Source organism: Durio zibethinus, chromosome 28 (assembly GCF_047325235.1).
Source record: "Durio zibethinus cultivar Kanyao isolate XHJ-2024 chromosome 28, ASM4732523v1, whole genome shotgun sequence".
NCBI classification, from domain to species: Eukaryota; Viridiplantae; Streptophyta; class Magnoliopsida; order Malvales; family Malvaceae; genus Durio; species Durio zibethinus.
In genome coordinates, this window is record NC_143189.1 from 4,608,824 (window position 1) to 4,626,533 (window position 17,710).

A 17,710-nucleotide genomic window follows, 5' to 3' on the forward strand; every position below is an offset into this window, starting at 1 on the left:
TTAGTGTAAATTTTTTTTCACTTATAATTCTACGATTGACTTCAGGATAACAGCATAAAAAATCAATCAGATTTTGGTAAAATTACAAAAAAAATTCCTGATTTATTTTTAATACTGTTACTAAAAGCAAACTTCAAGATTATAAGTCAAAAAAAAAATCAGAAGGGCTGTAAGTGAAAAAGTAGCAAATCACAAATAATGCATACAGAGTTTACCCTTTTTTTTTTTAACTCTTTACTCTATATATTTGCTTGACTAAAGAAGATTTGTGTACGATCCTTTTTAAACTCGCAACCTCTAAACATAAGCAAAAATATCATGCCTGACTTAAATTTTGTTTGCCTTTACCTTTTATTTCAACTTGACTGAACAAAATATTTATGCACAAACTCATTTAAATTCGTAACTTATAAATGTAAAAAAAATCTCATGCTAATTAATTCATACGTCGATAAACATTTACCTGATTGGTATTTGGTATAGTGGCAAGCAGTAATTTAAACATTTTCCATCAAAAATATAAACGAGAAACAATGTTGGTTCTATTGTCTAACCCTTGTCTATAATGGTCATGTCCAGAGTACATATATCCAGTATTTGCTTCATAAGAATTTCATGACAGAAACCGTAGAAATATTCCATCAAAAAATAAACCCAAACAACTATGACAAGAGAAAAAAAAATATATATATATATAAGTACAGTAGAAATGTAAGTGTGGAACTCAAGAGAAAGGTGCAAATATGCTTTATATATCCATTGGGATTTGGGACAGCAACCGTATGAAATACATAGCAGAAAATACATTAAAAAGCTTCCAAGCCTTGTAGAACTCAAATAAAATCTGGAAGGCAATCATATGTACTGATAAAAGCAGGGTGCAACCTCACAGATTAAAAAAAAAAAAAAGGAAAATACACTGAAAAGCCTCCTAAATGTTGTGTTTGGAACTCAAATAAAACCTGCAAATGCAGGAAATAAGGGTATTACCACACAAACTCTATTTTTATTACTGATAGTACATTAGCTGCTGGGCAGCAGCAACGTTCTGGAATCCACCATCATAAATAGCCTGGCTTGCTCCAGCAGAACCCACTCCCATTGCTGCTTGCTTGAGAGGATGCTGTCCCTGAGGGTGCACTAGGGCATGAACACCGCCTATTTTGTTCATGGCAAGTCGTCGCTCGTAAGCTAAAAGGTCAGCGGTTGAAAGGCCAGGTAAAGGTGCAGCTACAGGTGGGGGAAGTGGATTTGAACTTGTCCCTGGTGGTGTAGGCTTGCTGCCCCAGGAGCACTGCACAAACAAATTAAACATGTCAATTTCTCACTATCCAAGGAATTAAAAATTGAAAGTTGGAACTCCGACTACAACTACAAGATCATTAGATAAGCAAAATTGAATTTAATGAACATCAACCATCCCTAACAATCATCCAACTCATTCTACGGATCATTTTAGGAATACTGAAGGGTCAATGATTCAATAAAAATAATAACCGATGCAAAGAATTTCCAAAACATCCTCCTCCAAAGACTTCAAATGTACACATTATGTTAAATATTTATTTTTCTCAAATACAGAAGGAAGTCAAATTTTGACTAAAAGAAGAGAACAAACCTTAATTTGCTTGCCACACAGAAATGACTGAGTGTTCCCCATCTGAATAGCCAACGCTGCCTCGGCATGAGTACTGTATCTCACAAAGCCAAAGCCTTTATCACACTGGACTCGAACCTCCTCAATCACCCCAGCACCAAGTGCATGGAAGTGACGATGGAGTTCAAGTTGGGTGACCTGAAAAAATTAAAAAATTATTGGTTTTATTGGAGAACCAAGCATGTTTATTTACAGTACAAAGTAACTGGAGCTTTCAGAACACAACGCCAACTCTCAAATGCACTAAGAACTTTTATTAGATGATTGGAGTTCTCACAGCCCACATACGGACAGCTGGTTCAGGCTCATACTATCATTGGTTGAGAAGCTTGAATTGATAGGTAGGGGCCCAATTATACTATCATTGGTTGAGAAGCTTGAATTGATAGGTAAGAGCCCAATCATTCTTTTTACTCTAGCTGAGTTTTTAAAAAAATAAATGACTGAAGTTTAGAAAATTTGAGTTTTTTACGTGCATCTAGAAAGATGAGATTTCCTAAGGAAATGCTCATTTCACTGGTCCCATCTAAACTAAGCCCATGCCTCTTAATGCTTTGTAAAGCCCATTTCAATATTAACTTGCATGTGCAAAATAATAAATAGAAGAGCTGTTGGAGACAGTTACTTGCCTCGGAAGCAAGATTGCCGACGTAAACAGTAGTATATTGAGGATTATTCTCAAGATCCTCATTATTGGTTGTCTCTTTACCATCCTCTGCATGCCAAGCTAATAGATGTAAGTTTATTTTCCATTTGGCATAAATTTAAAGATCCATAAAAGGTTGAATAAAAGAAACAAAATACTCAGTTTTGGGGTTTGCATTGAACAAAGCAATAATACATGAATGGTTGATTTAAAGAAAAGATAATGATTCTCGCCACAACAAACACACCTGATGGGCCATTGGTGAGTTCCACCACACTTTTGGCATCAGAGCTCTGCTTGTCATCGTTGCTACTGGCACCCTTTGTTGCCCAGTTACAACGAATCTGCCGACTACCAAGCCACTTTCCTAGAAAAATGAATCAAAAGCACATTAGAATTTTCACTGCAATATCAAATAACCACAATTCATGCAAATGATAATTCATCTAAAAAATTAGAACTAAATACAATTCTTCCACCTCAGCCACAATAATTTAGTGGATCAATACTCTAAACATGGTGATTTTACAGAAAAATTCATGAAAGAATAACTAGGGGAAAAGAAAAGGGAAAACATTTTTAGATTACTATTTCAGCAACCTATTAGGATTACTTCAAAGCATAAAAGACATGAAATAAAATTTTGAATAAAAAATTCACAGCTTTATTTGATGAGCTAAAACTGCGACCAATAAAGATTACAAAGTACACGTATAGAGTAAAAAGCATCAATCTTACCACTTAAGTCATTAATTGCACTTTGTGCATCCTAACAGAGAAAAAAAAATGTGAACATAAATAGATGAAGTAACATCATAATGGAAGAGAAACACAAAGAGCCACCAGAAACTTAACCAAGAAACAGTACCTGCTGGTTGCGAAATGAAACAAACCCAAATCCTCTTGAACGCCCAGTTTTCTGATCCCACATAACCCTCGCATCCCTGAAATCCAGTTAAGACATCATTTTTGTTATTTATTGTGAACCAATAGATCACTACTTTAAGCAACACAAAAACATTAATCAATTTTTACTGACTAATAAATTTGCACATCCTGATAGTTTAGGGATTTACTTTTAATAAGTTACAGCACATGCATTAACGGAAATCAAGATAAAAAAGAAAAGATGCTTACGAACAAGTGGGATAAACAGAAAAGCATGCAAACAGCATAGCATCAGTAACCTCAGGACTGAGATCCCCAACAAAAATGTTAAAGTGACCTGCAACAGTTATGATAGTATCAAACAGTATAATTAAAAAAATAATTGCCAGCACATCATAAATATTTCAGAGCAAAATTTAGCAAACAAAAACATCAGCAAACCTGATGTATCCTCTTTCTGACCACTAGCATATGCCCAATTGACCTTGATAGGCTGTCCAAATCTGCAGATTACATGATATGATGTAAAAGCACAATCAAAATAAAGTATGAGGAAAACATTAAAGTTAATACTTACAAATGCCTTCCATTTAGAGACAATATAGCAAGAGCAGCTGATCTGCGATCGAAGTAGTGGATGAATCCATATGATGACTGATTAAGTAGAGTGAGAAACAAAAGACATATTAATCATATGGCAATCAATAGGCTAAAGGAAAAGGGAGAAAACAAAGTAGAGTGAGAAACAAAAGACCTGTCAATCATATGGCAATCAATAGGCTAAGGTAATGTTTGGATAAATATTTATAAAGGAAAAGAAAGGAAAGGAAAAAAAAGTTTTTTTAAAGAAAGGAAATGATATATATATATACCCCTTGTTTGGATAATTAAAATTAATAAAAGAAAGGAACAAAATTCCAACACCCATTGTTTGAATAAAGAGTGAAAAAAAAAAAAGGAAATGATTCATTATAATAATTTTTTTCAATTATAACATTTCATTGCCTGTGATTTTAGAGCACTCCTGAACCATGATACGTTTGCTATCTTGTATGGCCTCACAATTGCCGCTATTGCCGCTATATCAGTGGTTTTTAATAAAGTGAAACAGAAAAATGTTTTACAAACATGCATTGATGGATTTTTTTATTATTGCCAAAATTTCAACACACTATCACTTTGGCAATGTATTCATATAAAAACTATTAAATATAAAAAATAAAATCACATAAAAACATTACATCTCATAAACCCAAAAAATATATCTATTCATATTCATTCATTCATCAAAATCAGATAACCAAAAAATTATAAAAAAATTTTATATTGGAAAAGACATGTGAAACTTACTTAAAAAAAGAGATGGCTTTGAAAAAATTACAAGAAGATTGTGATGTAGTTAGGTTTTCTTGACTAGGTTTTTAATATTAAAAAGGATGGATATAATAGTCTTTTTATAAAAATAAATTTTTTTCAACTTTTCTTTCCTTAGCTTTTCCCCCAAATTGGGGTATTAAAAAAGTGTTGAGTTTCCACCTCTTTCCTTTCCTTTCCTTTAAATTAAAAGTTTATCCAAACAAAGGAAGGATTTTTCTATTTCCATTACTTTCCTTTATTTTCCTTTCCTTTCCTTTCCTTCCCCTCAATCCAAACATAGCGTAAAGGAAAAGGGAGAAAACTAAGTAAAGAAAGTTAAGCATTGCACAATTAGAGCATCCTCATAGTTTCATATGGGAAAAAAGAATCTACTATATTGAAAATAGTACCTTTTCCTTTCTGACAAGCTTGCAACCTTCAACAGGACCAGTACTTGCAAAAACCTCATGGAGTAGTGGTTCCGTCACTTGTGTATGGATGTTTCCCACATACCTGCAGTTTCTCAAAAATAAAAAACCTAGAAGTTTAAAAAAAAAAAAGAAACAAAAAAATAAATAAAAGGCTTTAAGTAACCTTCTGAGTTGCTTGAAAGATGAAAGAACATACAAGTATCACATTCCCAAAACCATTTAACTATCAATTAAAAGATCCATGGCTTAGAATTTAGCACCATGGGTAAAAGTAACGTTTCAAATCATCAGATTGATGAAGGAAAGTGTCACCTATGTATATAGTCATAGCATTAAAGTGACTAGGGTAGTTGCTTAAGCAAGAAGGGGAAACGACAGACACACAAAATGGGGAAAAAAAAAGTTAAAATATCTAGGCAAACACTCACACACTGCAGCAAGTACTTGGATCAAAACCGGGAGGCAGATTTCCACTTGGGATTGGCTCTATCTGCAAAATAAAAAAGTGAAAAACAAAAAAAATAAAAAAAAAGAGGGGAAAAGAAGAAATGATGTATAAAAAAGTCTCCTCCCACTCAACCCAATTCTAAAGCTTTCAAGTCCTAGAAAGAAGATAAGTTTTCGAAGGTATCCAACACTCAACCTAGAAAAACAAACAAGCTGCTAACCACAACAACAACACACTAAACCATATATCCCATACTCTGGGGTCAGTTGCATGAAAAACCAAATAAGAGAATCAAGTTAGATTGTAGTTTGAATCTTCTTGCGCCACTTATTTCTATCAACAACCACCTTTTCATCTAATTCCTTGACCATCATATCGTTTTTAATTACTTGCATCCATATCTTTCGTGGTCTGCCGCTAAATGTTTTGATCTCTCCACTTGCGTGTTGTCACACTACCAGTCCCAAGCCCGGATAAAGGAGGAGGGTTGCAATAGGTTGACAGCCAGTGTGAAACATAGTCAAACCATGATGAAAGACCAAAACAAGCTGCTAACTACAACCATTAGAAACGAGAGCATCACTTCTCCAACCTCTTTGAAAACAATTTCAACTTAAAGCCAAAAAAGACTATATTTTCTTGCTTTTTCTATGATCCCTTTTTTCCCCTTTGGTTTTACGGCGACAACCAGACCAAAATATTCCACCTCATCTAAACAAGACATACTTCAGCAGAACTGTAGTCCACAGGACAGTAAATTCAAGGATAATGCAGCTCAAAATTCCTTTGAGCTCCCTCCTCCAAATTGAAAAACAAACCTATATTTTTCTAAAAAATTGAAACAAAAAGATCTGCAGGAAATGTAACTTCAACAGAATGCAAAAAATATTGATAGTATCCTAAACTTTATAAATTTACTTCATGCTGTTATAGTCCAGCACTATAAACCTAAAGAGTCCCAAAATGAAATTCAGGAACCATCTTTTACGCTCTAACACTTGAAACAAGAGAGCAAGAGAAATAAATTGCACATTTTTATACAATATTAGCAAGCAAGAGATACAGAGAGATACATAAAAACATAGAAAAATAGAATGATTGATTGATTGATTGTGAGTGTGTACAAGAGAGATGGCAACTAAACGATACCCAAACACATTCAATCATTTCGCATTTGCAAAACAGCAAAAAGATTTCGATTAGCAGTAAGCTAAATAAAACCAAAGTAGTGAGAAACCCAAGTAAATGAGAAAGAAAACACCAAAAGCGAACCTACTAGCTTGCCGATTGCAACTTCATATAACAACATTGGAACTTCATGAAATGATGAAAATGTAAAAATATTAAGAAACAAAACAATCTCTCATCAAATTTCAAACCCAAAACCATGAGCTTAACTTTACACCAAAAGCATGTTAAAGACACAGACTTTCTCATTTCCAAAAACAAAATGTAAAAATTCAACATTCCGTCCAATAAAGCATAAAAAAACTGAAGAATGAAAGAAAAATACATTCAACAACCAGAAAACAACAAAATAGAAACAAAGTCCACGGAATTCAAGCAAAACCCATGGAAAAAACTTATCTTTCAAAAGCTAAATCATAACCGCATAAAAGTCCCAAACTAACCCTAGCTCCACCAGTCAATCACAAACAATAAACAAAACACGAGCTCGAAGATCATAACACGATTTTGAAAAATCCAACAAATCATTCCTAAAAACCGGAACAAAAACTCGTAGAAGAGAAATTACCGAAAAATTAAAGAGATAAGAGAGACAAAAGAGTGGAAAACCTGAGGAGCTAAGATGCCTGGGTGATAGAGAGCCTGTTGTTGGAGGAGAGCTTGCTGCATCAAGGCTTGTTGCTGTTGCTTCAGCCTCTGGTGCTGCATTTTTTTCTCGGCGATTTTTAGGTAAAATTAATCGGGGTGTGTGGTTTCCGAGGAAATTATCCCTTTTTTTTCCTTTTACCTCCTTCGCTAGGTTTCAGAGTACGGATTTGAAAGAAAGATTAAAAAAAAAAAAAAAAAAACCACAAATGAAAGAGTAAAAAAGGCCTCTGAAGGAAGAGGAAGAAAAGCGCGCGGCTCCAAAAACGTATTTATAGTGGGAATATTATTGAGGGAAGGAGAAAGATAAAGCTGCTTCTCAATGTTACTTTGTTTGTCTATAACAAATGAAGAAATGCCACGTGTGAACATATCAGAATATTGCCTTTTTGGGTCGACAACATGTGAAATTTGTTGTCGCTTGTGTTTTGTCCAAGACTAATAGGGAACTAAAACTCTAAAATTGGACAGGCTTAGAAAAGTACAAAAGCTTAGGCCCAATGGCCATGTTACGGACCAGATAATGGGCTTTTTTTGACACAGCGGCCCATGTCTGTCATAATAAGATTTCTTATTGCTAACAATTTTAAATAAGATACAGTAACAGGATTAAAAAATACAAAAATCATATGATTTAAAATTTTAATGAAAATAAAAAAATATGTCTTGCATTTTACAAAACAAATTATAATACGATACAGATATTAGAATTGTTATATCTACATAAAAAAATAGATTCAGCGGTCTAGCATTGATCACATATTTAAATCAATCACACAGTTTGGTTTGGGGCTCTGGACTAGTAGAAGATGGCATCATTGTTCCCAGTGCCATCCTTTTTTAAGGCTAGGAAACCTTTTGCCTCAAAATCTGTTTGCTCTCAATATATAGTCGAAGTGCATTCATACTTCACTGGAAAATCTGCTGTTTAGTTTGTATCTTTTTAATTTCTTATGTCAACTTCGAACTAATGTATTTCAGAATTAATGTAGCCTTACAATTCTTACCTGCTCAATGCTTCTGCTGCCAATCCATTTTTATGATAATGCTTCTTCTGCTGATAATTAATTTTTTTTCTTTTGGAAAAGAAAAAGCTGTTGAGTAAAGCTTTTATCATTTATGTCATGCTGGAAACTCTATAATTTCTTCTTCAAATCAAAGACCTGCCCCTCATAGCCTAGCATTATACTTGTTTCTTTTCGTAGGATGCCATTATTATAGCCATAAAGACTATGTTGTCAAGCCTTTTCTGAATTTGAACAAGCGCTGAGACTTGAGTGTGCAAAACGTGATCTTTCACTCACCTTGCATGATGAAAAAGTGGCACGAAAGGGGGAAAGGAAAAGCCTAGGAATCCGACGCTGTTTGCTCGGCCTGTTCAATTCTGATGCGGGTATTTCACATGCTTTGCGGTATTGCTTGGCTTGGTTCTTGCTGTTGGTGGAGTGTTTTTGCCTGTGAATGCTCTGCTGAGCGGGAACCATAAGTCCACAACATAAGACAGATACCTTTGCTCCTCTGAAAACAGAGGCTTCAACACTCAACCCCTCTTCTGATTCATCAATTTTAAACCATTTAATGAACTGGTCATTTGCCAGCTTCCAACTTAACAACAAAGTTCGTCAGGAAGAAGATATAAAGCAGTTTTGGGGGTTTAAACCATCAATGGATTAAACTTCCATTAAAAAAACCAATCTGATCTCAATTTAATTGTAACAGTTTAGTTACAAAAATTATACTGATAGAAGTATAAAATGCCTAACAACAATAGTTAAGAATTAAGGTCCTTATGCCTGTGTCACTAAGGTATCCTAAGTTGCAACACAATGAAGTGATCAATATAATTATAAATTGAGATCAAGATCTCTTGATGCTTCTTTAGGTGATTGACCTTCCTCATGAGAGAACTTGCTTTCATCAGGTTTAGGTGGAGGAGAAGATCCTAGTCGGTTGTTAACTTGGTACGGTGCTCTTGCGGCTGCTCTGAAAATGAAGCCAAGGATCAATTTAGTGATCATTTAATGAAGTCAAGAAGAACAAGATTACATTTGAACTAAGGTCTTTCATATGGTAGTCAAATACTACCTTTAAGGCCAGAATACACATGGTGTTTGATGGATTAAATGAAAAAGAAAAAGGGTTCTCTCTCATTTTCTAGTCGAGCAAAAAAAAGTTAGCAATAGAATGCACCAGTTTTGTTTCATTTGTAACAAGATATGAGATCCCTAGTTCTGCATAATCCAAGCAAGTCCCATAGAAGAATGATATCCTAGGATCTAGAGAAATTAAACAGTTTTTGTGAAGCATAGCATCCAAAAGTTTTTCTAGTGCTGGCAAAACTTGCTTACCTGTCTTTTCTCTTCTCAAAGAACTTGTGAAGTGAATTTCTTCTTGCAATTCGCAAATCTGCAGCGAGCAAAGACATGCAAATGAATTAGAATTAGTCATTAATGGTAAAAAGCTTTCAACATTTTCAACAGCAACTTCCTTGATTTGATTCAAGGCCACATATCAATTACCTGAACCACCAAATTGACGCCGCTCAACAGAAGAATCTTGAACAGAACTGTTTTCAGTCGTGGAGGTGATGTTCAGGTCAGGAATATCAGAATTGCTAGAGTGACCTCCGTCTATGTAAGAAATAACTTTTTCCATGCCAGAGTCAGCAACAATACCACCACATGCAGCTGAGCATCCTTGGCTGGCCAAGTCCATGATCTCCTTGACCTTGTCCGCTGGAAAGTCATTATATACTAGCACTTGACCGCCAAAAAATATGGTGAGCTGAGCATTCTTTGGCTCCACTAGTGCTTGTTTCCTAAACCAACAAATACAATATTCTCAGTTCATAGATATTTTTACAATTTTCAGTCAATAGTATGAGTATTTCGGTGGTTTCTCATTGCCCTTCTTGCTTTAATTTTTAAACAGGAAGGCATTAAACTTGTAATAATTCCTCAATGAAATGGTAAAACTTTTTATAGCATTCCTTTTAAAAGGTTGGGGTTATAAAAAATCAAATGAGAGGCATCTAAATATATTGTGATATAAATGGAAAAAAAGCACACACCTGAAATCTGTCTTAGCAGTATCTTCCTTGAAAAAGAAGGCACCAAAACTTTGAATATCTGGAAAAAAATCAGAAGATTTCACATTTGATGTAGACGCCACAACATTTGGTCTCGAACTCTCAGAAGAATTATCCAAATTGGGCAAAAAGTTCATTGTCATTGCTTGTTGCCTAGATGTTTCAAGCCCTGCAACATCACCAAACATAGAATATAAAACACCCTTCTTCCCAAATTCAAGAACTTCTCTTTCCAATAGCATGCACAGAAAAAAAAAAAAAAAAAAAAGAAGGAAAATCTTTGATACATCAACCAATCGTAAATTCTTCACTCAAAACCACCCATAGAAACCCAAACAAAAGCTCAGAATTTCACTACGGCCTTTTTCCCACCAACAAACAGAAGCCCAGAAAGAAAGCAAAAGGGTACCTTTAGCTTCAGGTTTTGAAGTCATTCCAATGCTGATATTTCCAAGATTTCTTTTTTCTTTCAAGTACTGGCTAAGAAGATTGACAAAACTTGCACTCTCAGGAGCCTTACCAGACCTTTGGCTTGAATTGGACATTGCTTACTTTTTTTTTTCTTCTACTGTTTTTCGAAAGCTCTCAAGTTTCTTACAAAGCAGAATGAAATGATTGTCAAAGATTTAAATCTAGTGAAACATCAAGTTTCAGGCGCTCATCTAAGTTTTTTGCCACTTTGAGAGACTACCGCTGAAGGTGTATGACAGGAAGGAATGCAAGGGGGAAGCAGGCATCTCCAAATCTCACCTCGTTCTACGAACATGATTTAGCTATCTAACTTGCCCTGGTTTCCTTATTCTATATAACTTGTCCTGGTTTCTTTATCTGGAAATTATTTAAAAAATAATTATTATTATTCATTTTATTTAAGCACGTTTTTTTTTTGCATTAAAGAAAAAGTTAAGAAAGAGAAAATATTGTATGATAATGTTGAAGCCGATAGTGGTAGGGGAAGAACAGTCAAGTTGAATAGGCTTTTCCTTGCAGTTGCCTATTTCACTTTTTCCATGGTTGCCCTTTGGATGTGGACCAAAGTCCTTTTCTTTTTTTCTTTTTTTAAACAATTCTTAAAATTCATAATAATGGAAAAACAGCAAATTCAGTGGTCCAAATCCCATGTTTATTATTAAAATATATTATTAATTATTTAATTATGATTATATTTTTTAAATAATTATTTATTAAGGCTTTTATTTAATCACTAAAATTAATTTTTTTTATCATTTAATTATTAAATTTTAATTACGTATTAACATGATAACATCAAATATTATGTAACATTGCCACATAACCTTTTGCATCAATTATTAATATATCACAAGACACATTAAATGATGACTCAAATGAAATATTGTGGATATGATAATGATATATAACGATGACACGATCATATTATATCAATATAACATTAAAAATTTATTATTGAGTAATAACAAAATATTTATTCATACTTAAATTATTAAATTAAAAATATTAATAATTAAGTGCCTATTTCAACCTCTTTACTTTCAAGTAATTTTTCCAATTAAACTCATATTTTACAAATGTATGAAAAAGAAAAAAAAAACAGATTATAATATTAATATATAATCATATTGCATTTTAATTATCATTTAATGACTGAAATATGAGATTTGAATCTTAAAATAGTATAAAAAATATTGTAACTTACAAATTAAAAAAATATTTGTAAATATTAAAATTTACATTTCATACTTACTAGATTTTTTTTTTTTTTTAATGATAATAACATGAACCTACTAAATTTGGAATTCGAAGAAACTTTTATCATATGACCATGAAATACGCTTTTTGTTCAATGAATAAGTTGCCTTGGGTTGTACGTAAAATAATAAATATGATACAATTAGGATTGGATTTTAAAGATATTTGTTGACTTTTAGATTTAAGAAAAGGAAAATGATTAATATTATGAATGATTTTTAAATTATAATTGAAGGTTAATATGTAAAATAATTATTGTATTAAATATTTTCAGTCATTTTGATATTTAAAAAAATAAAAAATTATTTTAATATTATAATTTTTATTTTCTCAAATATTTTAAAATTTTATATTATTACTGTTAATTAAATAATTAAAATTATATAAATATTTAATAAAATTATATTACGTGTCATAAATATTTAATTACCATCGATCAACTTTTCTTACGTAATTAAAAAATAAATTCTAGTTTTACTAAAAATAAAAATAAAAATAAAAATATTAAAGGAAAATATTGGAAAGAAATAAAGGAATAGGGAAAGGGAAAGAGATAGGACAGATAGGGGGAAATGACGACATTGCCAGTCAACCATTGGCAACATAGGGGCAAGTCGACGTTGATCTACTCGAATGGGTCGAGTCGTTCTATTCTAACGGGTCTAATTGCCGTCGATTCGCTACGTCCACAACAAATTAGCCTCAATTCGTATTAGATCGGTTGGTGCCACCGCCCCTACTTTATCATTTCACTTTTTCTCTCTCCTTCTTTTCCATTTCCTTATTCTCTCTCTTCGATTATTTTCTTTTATCTTTTTTTTTTTAATTTTGAATTAAACATATATATTTTTAAAATTTTTGAATATTTTATCTAAATGATGATATAAAAAATAAATGATATAAACATTGATACAAAATATCATATTTTATTAAATATTAATGTCATGTGTGTAACTCAACTAATGGTGTTAATTTAAAATAGTAAAATATTTGACAAAATAAAAATTTAAGTACAAAAAAAAATTATTTATTTAAATACTAAATTAACAAAAATTATATAATACAAATAATAATAATAATAACAACAAATTAAATATTATATTCCATAATTTTAATGTTGATTGTATAAAAAGTAAAAACATAATCATGTTTAGTAATAGTTTTAAATATTTTTATGCTACTCATTTCAAAAAATGTATAGTACATAAGGATTTTTTTATATTTAATTTATAATAAAATATTTAATATAATATATGAATTTTAAAAATTTTTAATATAATATATAAATTATGAATTTTATGAAAAAGCTTTTCCTACTATTAAATTATTAAAAAAATTAAAAATTTCTTCATTCAAAAAAACTTTTTTTTTATCAAATGAGTGAAGAAAAAAAATTTTATTTTAAAAAAGCAAAACTCTACAACAAGAAAGAGAAAAAAAAAAAGAAATTAAACTCAACCTTATATTTTCTTAAAACGTTTTTTATCACTAGATCAAGACGTCCAAGAGATTTAAATTTTTATCTTTCTTTCGAAGTAAGATACTTCTGTGGCCAAGAAATTAAAAAATCAAATAGAGATATTATTTTTATGTATTTATTATTATAAATAAATAAAAATACATTTATTAAATGAGGGTACTTTGGTAATTAAAAGCGTATTGTTTGCACTGCAAGACGCATACGGAGTTAGGTCGCTTTATGATGGTGTTGGTAGGTGGAGTTATCTGCCGACAGACGGAAACACCCACGTGGGTCCCACGCAAGTCAAGTTTATTTTTAAAACATAAAAAACGGTTGCTTCGATATAATATATTAATTTCCATGACTTTTTCGTGAAAAGCGTGTAATACAGCACGTGATAAAAAATTATCGTCTCGTTGGAAGAGAAAGGCATAATGGGCGCAATTATGCCATTTTAAATATAACCCGAGGCAGGATCATTCAGGTGTTGTATCTTCTTTTCCTATTTTTTAAGATAAGAATAATAATATCAATCTGAACAAAAAGAAGTATTATTTTTTAAATGGAAAAACCAATCATGGGCAGCCACATGGCATCTGGATTTCCACGTCATATTTATATTTTTATCTAAATAATTGTGTAATAATGATTTTTTCTTAATCATAAGAAGTTGATGTTAAAATTAAATTTAATGATTTATATATTTTATATATTTATATCATATTTTATATAAAAATTATATATTATAATTTATATTATTATAAAATATAAAATATGTTTTTTATTTTATTAAATTTATATATAATTATTATTAAAATTTAAATTATATTATTTTTATATAAATTATTTTATCATATTTTATATTATTAAATCTAATCAAAACATCCTAACATACCTAAAAAAAGGCGAAAAATATTTTCAATTGTCAGTGAAAGGAGAAGAATCCATGTCAAATACGTCGACTACAACGGCAATAAAAGAGTAGGTCAATTGGAGAAAAAAAAAAATCTGCGGTAAACAGTGTTAACAACAATATGGAAAAAGGAAAGTGAGGTTTAAGTTTGTTCTTTACATGAAAAAAAGTATGTGATTTTATTTTTTTACAATGATGAGATTACATTAAATTTTTTTTTAACTTATATTAAAAGTAATTTGATCAATAATTGTATAATATGTTAATAAAATATTACATTTTTATTTTCACAATAAAATTATTTTGAATATCTCAAATTAACAAAAAATCATTTGCATCAGAGGGATCAACCTTTTATAAAACGTGGGTTTTGGATATTACGATTGCTTGAGTAGTTGCTTTTCGATGTGGCTAGAACTACGGAGAGAGTAGGAGATAATATGACAAATGACAACGGCTGGGCCATCCAGAAAAGTATGTAACGTACGGTTTGGCTTTGACGATGGGAGGGTCGAATGGGAAACGGTGATCCATCACACGATGATAATGTGCCAAAGCAAATTGATGACTTTTTTTAGCCAACAGTTGCCGGCGGGTGCTGCTGAGGCATTATTTTGAATGCTGCCGCTTTTGTGCTCTGACTATGATCTATAAGATAATATATAAGATAAATTAAGAAATTATATAAGATAAATTATTTCATATATTAATAATAAAATTTAAAATTTTTTAAATAAGATTAATAAAATTATTTATATTTTTAAAATATATTTTAAAAAATAAAATATATATCTCCTTAACTTTATTAACTTAATTCTGAAACTAAAAAAGATGAAACAATTTTATATTATATAAGCTGAAAAAGTGTTCCCCCCACTCATAACATCAATAAAAAAAAAGGTTGAAGTCAAAGTCCTTGAGGTGACTTGTCTAAGCAGTCCCATCACTTGTTGGTATTCCCAACGTCCTTGACCATACTTAATTTTTTACTTTGAACCATGGTTTGGTTTGGTTTGGTTTGAATTGAGTTGTCGTAATTAAATGCACATCAATGCTGATTTTGTAATGTGTGGAATTGCCATCATGAAAAGGAAAAAAAAATGTAGAAAGTTGGAGTTGGATTTCACTTTCAATCCTTGCCTCGTATTGGTTGTTAGATTTAATATTTTTAGAGCACACGATATGAACAAATTCTACAATAATTTAATTTAATCGTATTTTATATTTTAATTATGTTGATATAATTAAAATATAATATTATTAAATTATATTTTAATTAAATAATGATAATATATTTAAATTATTTTTAAAAATTTTAAAAATTATATTTATCATATTATTTTAATATTTAAATTATAAATATTTTATTTTAATATTAATTTTAATATTTTTTAAATTAATTAATTAATTCTATTTAATCATATTATTCATATATAATCATATTAATCATATCATATTTTGTTAATTAAGAATAAATTAATTTTAAATATATTAATTGTATTATATTATATATAACACGTATAATAAATATATTATATTTATATTTAAATTATTCATATTATATTCGTGTCAAAATTATTCATATTATGTCTAAATCGTATATAATATAAAATATGATACGACCATTAATATTTGTCCTTATGGTAGGATATTTATTTAAATATGAGTTTTTGATTAATATTTAAAGGTTATGAGTTTAAAAAATTTTATTTTTATAATAAATTTTTAATTAGTTAAATATAAAAAAATAAAAATATTACGAGTAAGTTAAAAAATTCAAAAAAGTATTTGTTTATATTTTTCATCTTGCCTTTTAGTTTTTTATTTTGGATTCTTTTTATATAAGAGAGGTCAAAAATTGAAAAAAAAGGATTAAAAAATTATAAATATTTAAAATTAAATTTCAATCTTATAAAAATCCATCTTTCTTATCTCACAAGAGGGGTGGGATTTTGGATTCCTTTTGCTTGTGCTACTGGAAACTTTCCCCGTTGTTTAATAGTTTTTCTTGATTCGGTTTGAAAGGAACAAGTAATTACATGAATAATGTCAAATTATAGTTTCAGTTATTACTTGGGTTTAAAATTATAAATGATGCATTAGTATTTATAACATATTTAAATTATATTCGAATAAAATTTAAAATTAATTTAATTATTATCGAATCGAATTTAAATTCAAGTAATTTAATTTATCGATCGAGTCAAATTTAAACATTTTTATATTAAATTTGAATTGTTTACGAATTTAATTAAATTTTTATATTTTAATTATTTTAATTAATAAAAATATTTTAAACTCTAATTTAAGTTCAAACATAAATAATTAAATTTTTATTAAATATAAAAATTAAAATTTTTTTACATATTAATCGAATCTAATTAAATAAATTAAAATAATTTAATTTTTATCTTAAATCAAATTTAAATTAAAAATATAATACTTGATCAAACTTAAATCAAAATTTAAATTTAAATTTAATACTATATAATATCTTACATGAGCCGAGAAAGAAAGCCACCATTTTTGACGGCCTTAAAAAGCTAGCCCCAGAATGACTGTTAGGCGAAAAGACTACAAATTAGTCCAAATATATTTAAATATTGGGCCAAAGCTGCCTTTTACTTCGCCCTCCTGCCCAATTTATCTCCAAAACCCACAAATAGACTTATTTTCGTAACAAAAAAGAAATTAATTAATACTTGGAATTGGTTAAACAAATTGAAGTTTAGTTGATTTCGTGCAAATATTTTTAAATGATATTTAATATATTTGAAATTCAAATTTTAATATTAATATATATTTTTTATTTTTAGCTACAATTTTTTAAATAGTAAATTTGAATGTAAGGTGGACATTGTTTTAATGCACAAGTAAAGATTGAAGCATAATTTTTGAGCGGTGATATTCATTTCAATTCGTGCATAATAGAATTAAATCCATTTTTTGGTGCGGAAGTAATTTTTATTTTTTAAAAAATTATGTTAAAAAATGATAAAAGTAATAGTTTTATATTAAGTTTTAATGAATGATAATTATAGATAAATATAAGTCTATTTATTTTTAAAATATAAATTATAATTTAATTATATATAGATGTAATTTGTATTAAATTAAAATATTAAATAATATCTTATTAATATGATATATATAAATATAAATTAAATAAATAATTAAATAAATTATTTGTATCTCCAAAAAATTCATGCAGAACACCTAAAACTCAATCTATTGAAATTAATCAAAAAGGCAAACTTAGC

General features: G+C 29.8%; 2 protein-coding genes across 3 annotated transcripts; both read right to left on the reverse strand.

Moving 5' to 3' along the window:
- Positions 1-724: 724 nt before the first annotated feature.
- LOC111280369 (oligouridylate-binding protein 1C-like) lies at positions 725-7,682 on the reverse strand. The gene is made up of 12 exons (XM_022867686.2): positions 7,224-7,682; positions 5,407-5,468; positions 4,958-5,060; positions 3,769-3,845; positions 3,633-3,694; positions 3,441-3,528; positions 3,172-3,247; positions 3,042-3,072; positions 2,551-2,670; positions 2,287-2,372; positions 1,619-1,795; positions 725-1,294 (listed from the first exon to the last, which is right to left on the reverse strand). Exons 1-12 carry the CDS (start codon positions 7,320-7,322, stop codon positions 1,010-1,012), a joined length of 1,266 nt encoding a protein of 421 aa, XP_022723421.2. The 5' UTR covers positions 7,323-7,682; the 3' UTR covers positions 725-1,009.
- Positions 7,683-8,935: 1,253 nt separating this feature from the next.
- LOC111280370 (protein TIFY 11B-like) lies at positions 8,936-11,184 on the reverse strand. 2 transcript variants are annotated; one of them, XM_022867687.2, is made up of 5 exons: positions 10,757-11,184; positions 10,330-10,516; positions 9,779-10,077; positions 9,608-9,665; positions 8,936-9,242 (listed from the first exon to the last, which is right to left on the reverse strand). In XM_022867687.2, the coding sequence occupies exons 1-5, from the start codon at positions 10,890-10,892 to the stop codon at positions 9,104-9,106; spliced, it is 819 nt and encodes a 272-aa protein (XP_022723422.2). In that variant the 5' UTR covers positions 10,893-11,184; the 3' UTR covers positions 8,936-9,103. The 2 variants fall into 2 exon arrangements, with proteins under 2 accessions (XP_022723422.2, XP_089613481.1); XM_089757355.1 differs by having other exon boundaries at positions 9,078-9,237.
- Positions 11,185-17,710: the final 6,526 nt, after the last annotated feature.

Bases quoted from the DNA above. Each gene is read 5' to 3' on its own strand.
- LOC111280370 (XM_022867687.2), bottom strand. From the start codon at position 10,892: ATGTCCAATTCAAGCCAAAGGTCTGGTAAGGCTCCTGAGAGTGCAAGT. The intron at 10,517-10,756 runs GTACCCTTTTGC...GTGATGTTGCAG, and splicing joins TTCAAAACCTGAAGCTAAAG to GGCTTGAAACATCTAGGCAA. The intron at 9,666-9,778 runs GTAATTGATATG...TGCTCGCTGCAG, and splicing joins GCGTCAATTTGGTGGTTCAG to ATTTGCGAATTGCAAGAAGA.
- LOC111280369 (XM_022867686.2), bottom strand. From the start codon at position 7,322: ATGCAGCACCAGAGGCTGAAGCAACAGCAACAAGCCTTGATGCAGCAA. The intron at 5,061-5,406 runs GTGAGTGTTTGC...GAGAAACTGCAG, and splicing joins CCAAGTACTTGCTGCAGTGT to GTATGTGGGAAACATCCATA. The intron at 3,073-3,171 runs GTACTGTTTCTT...TTTCTCTGTTAG, and splicing joins TTTCATTTCGCAACCAGCAG to GATGCACAAAGTGCAATTAA.